The 8,618-nt window shown below is 35.2% G+C and overlaps 1 protein-coding gene across 1 annotated transcript; it reads right to left on the bottom strand.

Moving 5' to 3' along the window:
- Positions 1–2,092: 2,092 nt before the first annotated feature.
- LOC110900006 (malate dehydrogenase) lies at positions 2,093–7,335 on the bottom strand. The gene is made up of 8 exons (XM_022146910.2): positions 7,183–7,335; positions 7,026–7,078; positions 4,982–5,140; positions 4,671–4,846; positions 3,616–3,893; positions 2,765–2,900; positions 2,571–2,682; positions 2,093–2,473 (listed from the first exon to the last, which is right to left on the bottom strand). The coding sequence occupies exons 1-8, from the start codon at positions 7,257–7,259 to the stop codon at positions 2,379–2,381; spliced, it is 1,086 nt and encodes a 361-aa protein (XP_022002602.1). The 5' UTR covers positions 7,260–7,335; the 3' UTR covers positions 2,093–2,378.
- Between the last annotated feature and the right edge of the window lie 1,283 nt (positions 7,336–8,618).

Here is an 8,618-nt window from a genome sequence, read left to right as displayed (position 1 = left end):
TAACTGACTTGGGATTATTATCGGCCAATTTCAGAAAGATGGGATTATTATTTTCCAATTTGCCTTTTTTTAATTGGAAGCCTTTGAATCTTATTTATCCTTCTTTTTGAGGTTGTAACGGGTTCATATCAAAACGGGTGATTTTTACAGGTCAAAAGAATTTGAGTCATGTTAGGCCAACATTTCAACACCTTTTGTGCATTCTATTTTTTGTATACATATGCATTTTGTAATGTGTGATGTATTGTTCATGAGTAGTGAAAACATATTATCAAAAGTATGATATAAGATTTCTTTTTAATAAAATGATTAAAAATATTATAAGCATTCAAATACTTTTGACATATTTGGTTATTTCAGGGTTTTGCTTTTTTAAAAATAAAACATGTTACTCAGTTGAATATTTCCGATAAAATACGACTCTAGCCTAGTTAAATTATATAAGAGTACATATCATTCAATGAATACATGATTATTGGAAAAATAGCAAAATTCTTTGATTATAGAATGGGGCCAGCATATGCTGTAAAAACCCGAAAACATCAATGTTTTAAAAACCGATTTTTAAATCATACAGGATTAGGCTTAGATATGGTTTAACCGGTTGAACCGGGTTGTACGATGGTTAAACCAAGTGATTAGTTAACCCCATAATAATCCATAAAATACAACTTCAACTTAAAAAATAATCTAAAAGTACATGATTTCATAAGGCAAATTGGATTTAAATAATCTCAGCTTTCTCAATTTGGCCGATAATAATCCTAACTCGGTTATCGGACGATAATAATCCGAACTGGTCCACTTTTGGCCAATAATAGTCAGCGTTAAATATAGCTTAACGGAGTTAAGTTTTTTTTTTCCGAATTTTAAGCTGATGTTTTAGGGCTTTTGATTATAACGAGGATACGAGTTGATTGATGTAAAATTTATCTCGAAATACTGCCCCAAACGAATAAAACGGTGCTTCAATTCGGGTTTTTAAACTTCTAATTAACAAAAATCAAGTCGTTTGAATAATCGTTTCGAGGTAAGTTTTACATAAATCGACCCGTATCATCGTTCTGATCAAAATCCATAAAACATCAGTTTGTAATTCGAAAAAAGCTTAACTCTGTTAAGCTATTTTTAACAGTGGACTATTATCGGTCAAAAGTAGACCAGTTCGGATTATCATCGGCCAATAATTGAGTTTGAATTATTATCGGCTAAATTGAGAAAGCTGAGATTATTTAAATCCAATTTGCCATTTCATAATAAAAAATAATCTAAAAATTAATCCATAATTCAAAAATAATCCAAAAGCACTCAATTTTCCAACCAAGTTTTTAGAGTAATTGCCATTTTAGTCCTTGAGGTTTGACCAAAATTGTCATTTAGTCCAAATAGTTCTGTTTTCTGCCATTTTAGTGCTTGACTTTTGTTATTTTTTTGTCATTTTCATCCAACCCACTAACTCCATTCAAAAAATTTAATTAACTTAGATGAATTTTGGTCAAACCACATTTTCTTTTTTTTTTTTTCAGGTGCGATGGTATGGGGATGGTGTTGTGCCGGTTTACAGTGAAGATGATGGCAGTGCTTGTTGGTTTTACGATGATAGCGGTGGTGTTGGTTGATGACGTGGGTGGTGATGGTGCTGGGGTGGGTGGGTGGTGACGGTGCAGGCAAGTGGTGGCGATGATAGAAGGTTGTGATGGGGTCGGTGATGGGAGGTGGTGGTGGTGATCGATGAAAATGACAAAAGTTGAGGACTAAAATGGCAAAAAAACAGAACTATTTGGACTAAAATGACAAGAAAAAAAACTATTTGGACTAAAGTGACAATTTTGATCAAACATCAGAGACTAAAATGACAATTTACTTAAGTTTTTAAAATAAAAAATGTACAATTAGTTTATGTCATTGGAGCGTACCAAAATATCGGATTTAAATTTAAAAATCAATTTGTTGATTTTGTAAACCGGTTTAATGGTTTAAACCGGTATAACCGGATTTACCGACGGTTTAGACCTTATGCTGTCTCCTTGTTTTACCAGCCTTAAACGTACCAGGGACGTGTCCGGCATCCAGTTATCGGTTTATACAGGCATTTAAAACACTGAATGTAATTCTTTTCCCATTGCTAAATATGTCTCGGTTCTACTCACCAGTCCTGGTTTTCTTTTACATCAAGGGAAAATCAAATGTTTACCAAAAAGCAAACTCAAGAATCTCATTCAAGCATTGCGAAAATGACAACTCCGCATGTGACAACGATTTTTCAAAAAGACGAAAAAATCTCACTCGACATCATCAACCACACAAGAAACTAACCATGGTGTTATTGGGGGGGGGGGGGGGGTTCTAGCTGCTTTGGTGTAGAGTTAAGGTACGATTTATGAGAGACAAGAGTACGCAAGAGCCTTTTCCTCGGTTAGCTCTTCAGCTGTCAAGTCTAGCTTCTTCCTTGAGAACTCATCGATGGAAAGACCTATAAACGAGTTGCATCAAACATGGTTAATAACTTAATATGATGTAAACGAAAATAGTTATACAACTAAGAAATGGGAATACAAAAAAGTTCTCACCTTGAACTATTGTCCATTCTCCATTGCGGCAAGTGACTGGGAACGAGTAGATAAGCCCCGCTGGAACGTTGTATGAGCCATCGGAATACACACCCATAGAAACCCAAGTTCCCTATAATTTGCATCAAAATGTCAAAAATGTAACTGCGAATAAACTCAACACAATGTAACAAGTATATAACAATAACACTTACCTCTGGAGTTCCACAGACCCAATCGCGAATATGGTCACAAGCAGAACTTGCAGCTGAGAGTGCACTAGAGAGCTTCCTAGCCTTGATGATTGCCGCACCACGTTGTTGAACAGTGCTAATGAATCCAGATTTCAACCTAAAAATACAAAGATTACGGATATAAGTATGTGAAGAAATTATTAATTATTAAGATAACAAAAGAGGGTTGTCTAAGGAATAGCACCTAAGACACAACCTCTATTTTTATTGTTCTTTTGCCATATTTACAACAATACCATCCATGGTTTTTTTTTTTCTCTGTGTATTCAACCCTTCAACTTTTAGAATTGCCACTTACACACCCTCAGCTTTCTAAAAACTTTGTAAAATGTCATTTTGACCCCTCAAGTTTTATGTGCTTATTTTTATGTACGTTGGTCAAATATAGAACGTTTTCGTGCTTATTTTTATGTACAATATTGGTTAGTCTACGATTTATTCAGAAACGAATCATGTCAAATATAATACGTTTTCTCTCCGGTATAAATTCGAGTTACTTTACCTTTCGACTCGTTGCATCGTGTTGGACCATTCTTTATACACTGTTTTTACATACTTATCTATAAGTACGTTCCGTTATAAATCCATGTAGGTTTCGGCGTAAATTTTCTCGGAAATGAGTCAAGTATAATACGTTTTCGTGTTTGTTTTCATGTGCGTTTTCAATTGGTCTATTTTTGACGTAAATTTTGTTCGAGAACGAGTCGGGTCAAATATTTGACGGTATAAGTTCGAGTTGCTTTAAGTTTCGACGCCACCTCAACGCGCGGCGGCTCAAAATACTAGTTTAACTAAAAAACAAGATTTCATACCATTCGTCGTCCTTTACAAGCTCTGGGACAGACTTCTCGCCAGCTGGTGTGGTAACGGTTGCATGCGTGACATCAGGATACTGAGTTGATGAGTGGTTACCCCAGATAATTACGTTTTTGACATCTGATACTTGAACGTTCAGTTTCTCTGAGATTTGTCCAAGAGCCCTGTTATGGTCTAGCCTTGTTAAACAAGTAATGTTTTTCGCAGGGATGGATGGTGCGTATTCCTTTAAGATCAAAGCATTGGTATTTGCAGGATTAGCAACAACCAAAACCTGTAGGCAACAACAAATCAAACTTATTAGCATTATATTACACTGGCGAAGTAGCAAGAAAGTAAAACACTAGATTTTTGTTTGATCATGAAAAACACATTTGCGACAGATCAAGCGAGCATTACATGATTAACAATTTTGCATCCCAATTTTTTACTTCTACAGAAAACAGTGCCCACTACAACATATAACTTATAAATTGGGCCAAAATATAAATTACATCCATCAGGATTTTTTTAATATATACACACATATAACTTATAAATTTCGGCCAAAATATAAATTACATTCATAAGGATAAGTCCATTAGTCATAACATTACCAAGCCCAAATGACAAATAGACCATAATACTTATTTCTAAATTTTTACCTAACTTACATCTAACTTCTAAATTTTGGTCTTTTGACATATCGATAGTTTATTAATTTTATAGGTAAGTATTTTTTATGTTAAAAATAATTAGTTTGTAATTTTCTTAAAAATTAAAAGTAAATAAGCTTTTATTTAGAGTGAATTTGGATTAAATCGAATATATTCAAATTCGAGTTTCAAATACAAATCGAATCGAATAAATCAAACATAAATTGAATACGAATTAAGGCAAAAAATAAAAATGAAAATTCGATTAATTCGAAAATCTGTTATCCAATTCGTTGAACACCTATGACCTATTCACAAAAAAACATAATGCAAGCAGATAACACACCATATTTATCACAATGCACAGGTTGACTTATATCTACTAATCATGATATGTAGATCAACATTAAAATTACCTTGCAGTTTGCAGCGGCATGTTTCTCGAGAGCGGAAGCTTGGGACTTGTAAATTGAAACGTTTTTGGACATCACGTCTTTTCTTTCCATTCCTTCTTTCCTGGGAAACCCACCCACCATGACGGCTACATTCACACCCTTGCATGCCTCCTCAACATCGGTAGTGGCAACAACACCTGATATAAGCGTTTGTATACAAGAAAGATGACTCACAAGTTCACAAGCAACAACAGTTACTAAAGAATAATAGATGAAATAAAACCGTTAACAATGATAACAACAGCAAACGAAGAAGTCAACTATATGAAGACCTTTAAGGAGAGGGAATGCAGCATCCACCAACTCCATTTTAACTCCATTCAACGCCTCTGCAGCTGGTGGAATATCGAGCATGTGCAAGATCACTGGCTGGTCAGAACCCAACATGATTCCTCTAGCAATCATGGGTACAAGAGCATATCCGATTTGACCTGTGAGAAAAACAGAGCTCAATTCAAACTCATAAAAGCCTAAAAAAAGACATTTCTATGCGAGGACAAATTCACTGAATTTTAAGCTATGTTGTCAAAGCCCAAGGCGCATAGGCCGAGCTTGGAGCCCGGAGCCTAGGTGATTAAAAAACCAAGAGTTTTTTAAGCTAAGACACATCGTATAAAATGCCATTTTTAGAGGTTTTAGACGTGTTTTAGGCTTGTTTAGGGCAAATTTAGGCTGTTTTAAGTTGATTCCAGCCTTATTTATGTGTTTTTTTTCCAATTTTGGCCAGAAATGCCCTGAAAGCAGCGCCCAAAAGCTCACCTTTGACCTTACAAGGCACAGGCTTTGACAAAACAAATTTTAAATACATCATATCCAAATAAGCAAGCATGGCTACACTAGAACTTTTCCCAAAACATAGGCCCGAAACTCGCTATACTAGTTGATCAACAACAGAATCATAAACATATTGCATAAACTATCTTCCATTGTAAATTCAATTTATAGCCACAATTTTCTTCCTGTGTGGTTTTACTGTGACCTTTTAGTACAAATTAATCACAGGGTCCCATAGCACAAGATGAATTAGCAGACTAATATCAATGAACCAGTAATCCAGGTCTTATCTTAACTAAAAAAAATCAAATCGAAAAAAGTCAAAAAGTAATAACCGATCATGTTAGCTACACCTAAACAACAAAAAGAGTGCATCATGAATTTATTTTTTAATCAAGCTACAACTTTTAGTACAACTTAATCACAGGGTCCCATATCCAAGTAATACCAAAATTTAGCTAAAACCGCCCACATCCAAGTAATACTGAAATTTAGCTAAAACCGCATATCATAGTTATTAAAGGCGCTAAGCACACTAAAGGTGCATAGGCCTTGCCTGGGGCCTAGGCACATAGGCCTTGCCTGGGACCTAGGCGCAAAGCGCAAAAAAAGCGAGGGCTTGAGAAAAATTAAGCGCATAATGAAAAAAAGTTAAAAATATATTATGTATTAGAAAAATAATACTATTCTTCAAAAACATAAACAAAAGCTATTATATACAACTATATATCATCTATTTAAAACCAAAAGTTCTAAAAATATTAGTGTATTAGTGTAGAAAAGTAGTTTTCCTTAGATAAAAGTAGAAATCTGGCTAGAATCTTGTCGTCGGAATTTAGAGAATTTGGCCGGAAACTATCCGGAATCTAGGAATCTCGCCGGAGTGTGCGCCTGAACCATCACCTGGACAATTAAAGCGCAAATTCCTCGACTTAAAGCGCAACTGCCTCGCCTCTCCTGAAAAATGGGCCTAGGCGCAAGAGGCGATGGCTTTTAACAACTATGCCGCATATGTTCTGCTGGTACCGGTATGGTACATATCGGTATCCTACCGCATAGCACCTATACTAAAATTGAGCTAAATAAATTCAAAACCGAATACCATACCATAAATGTTGGAATACCAAAACAAAAATGTTCGGTAGGTACCGGAATATGGTATAGGAATGTTAACTGTATTCTGTCTAAAATTTCTCATCCATATTTTTAAACGAGCAGTTCTTCAATTGAGTGTGTCCATTTTACGTACAACACGACTAAAACCCTAGTTTACCTTGATCAAAACATTTATCAACAAAAACATCACAAACTTGAGCCAAATTAAATAAAATTAGGTCAGATCTCACTCAACTCAAACTCTCGAAGTCAAAACAGGTAACGCTTCACTTGAGTTATGACTAATTAGATAACGTAAGGTGAACAAATCAGATAACTATAACTTCAATCAGTTCAAATTCAAACAAAACTAAAAGAGAACTGATCGGATACATACACGATCTCGTTTTTTGTTGAAATTATCAAGTACGGGAACGAAGATCGTACCTGCGGCACCGGTGACAAGAACACGAACTGGATCTTTCGCCATTGCTGAAGATCTGAAGAGAAATTACGAGATTCGAGTGACGTGAATCGATGAAAACGATGAAAGGGGAATTTGAGAGTGTACTTGCAGTATAAAAGCTAGAAAAAGGAATAGTACTTGCAGGTATATGGATATTCCGATGAGAGTCTAGAAGATTCTATATTATACGACGACGTTTGTTGTCTGGGCCGCATACCTACCGCAGTAATGATAGGTCCACAAAACGGGTTCTGGAGTGGAACCGGAGCCAGGTAGCAACCGGTTATTTTGTAATCGGATATTTTTGGGACTGGGTTTAGGGAAGAACCGGGGTAGGATATCGGGTCCAAGATTTTAAACTCATTACTACTATACCCGATTAGGGTAGGGTTGAGACCTGATTCCTACCCAAAAAACCGGATATAACTGATTCTTGCTTAAAAACGTCTTTTTTTAAAGCATTTTAACCTAAATTATTGAAGCTTCTATGTTATATATATAAAAACAAACATAAAAAATTCGTTATTTATTGATGCATAATGTAGAAAAATATATAAAAATGATTAATTTTGTTACATCTTTATCTATTACCATCTCTTTGGCGACTTCTTCGTCGGATACGCCCGAATAATGCCCTTCTTCCACTTCTTCCTTGAGTACCCTTGCTTCTAGTATTATTTCATCTTCGAGTTTTGTCTCGTCATGTACACAATCCACCGCATACAAATGACTTTTTTAGGCAAATGCACGTCTCTATCGATTCAAGAGAGAGCCTTGTTCTTCGTATCGACAATGCCTGCCGCTAAGAGGAAAAAATGATTCTGAAGTTATCGTAGAAGCTTGGACACTTAGTAAACCATGGATCATGGCAAATAGAATTAGGTATTCTTTATCCTTTTTCTTTCTACCAAGTCAAAAATCAAAGTTGTTATAAACTTCGGTAACCATAATCTTCGATAGATAAATTGCATGACTATACCTACTTAGTTCACTTGTTGGGGCATCATCCCTTTTGTCGTTTATTCGACTCTTCCCGGACAACATTCATCATAATCATGATTGTGCCCCGTATCGAGCGTCAGGTAGAACTTGTGCTCGATTCTTGAGACACGTTCATATGTGTTGTCTAGCCATATATATTTAAATAAAACTCAAACAATTGGTTCAAAGCTTTGTTGAATTTGTCTTTAGCTTTTTTACGAAAGTTGGGCACTCTTGCATATTTGAATTGTCAAAATTTTGGTCAGCAAGACGTTCAACCCCCTGAACATTTAGTATAGGGTTTAAAGAGGCAGCACAAGTAAAAAACCGGGGGTAAGTCCGAAAATTATTTTTTGAACTTTTCTTTCTTTGATTTTATCATTAATCCAAACATATTATTCAAAATCTCAAAATTTCTAAAATTTATAGTAATTAAAAATATAATTCTATGCTTTAAATCGCCATGGAGAACAATATATTAAGGAGTATTAATCAACAACTTTACTTCCACAAAAATGTTTTATATAGCCATGGAGAACAATATATTAAGGAGTATTAATCCACAACTTTACTTCCACAAAAGAGTGAATTGC

The sequence above is a fragment of the Helianthus annuus genome, chromosome 13 (assembly GCF_002127325.2).
Source record: "Helianthus annuus cultivar XRQ/B chromosome 13, HanXRQr2.0-SUNRISE, whole genome shotgun sequence".
NCBI classification, from domain to species: Eukaryota; Viridiplantae; Streptophyta; class Magnoliopsida; order Asterales; family Asteraceae; genus Helianthus; species Helianthus annuus.
The sequence above is the reverse complement of the archived record's forward strand: the minus strand, read 5'-3'. Positions and strand labels throughout refer to the sequence as shown.

What these genes read in the sequence shown, in the direction of transcription:
- LOC110900006 (XM_022146910.2), bottom strand. Translation starts at nt 7,259, where the DNA reads ATGCGGCCCAGACAACAAACGTCGTCGTATAATATAGAATCTTCTAGA. An exon ending in GGGTCTGTGGAACTCCAGAG is followed by an intron (nt 2,683 to 2,764) that starts GTAAGTGTTATT and finishes TGCAAATTATAG; the next exon opens with GGAACTTGGGTTTCTATGGG. An exon ending in AGAATGGACAATAGTTCAAG is followed by an intron (nt 2,474 to 2,570) that starts GTGAGAACTTTT and finishes ACTCGTTTATAG; the next exon opens with GTCTTTCCATCGATGAGTTC.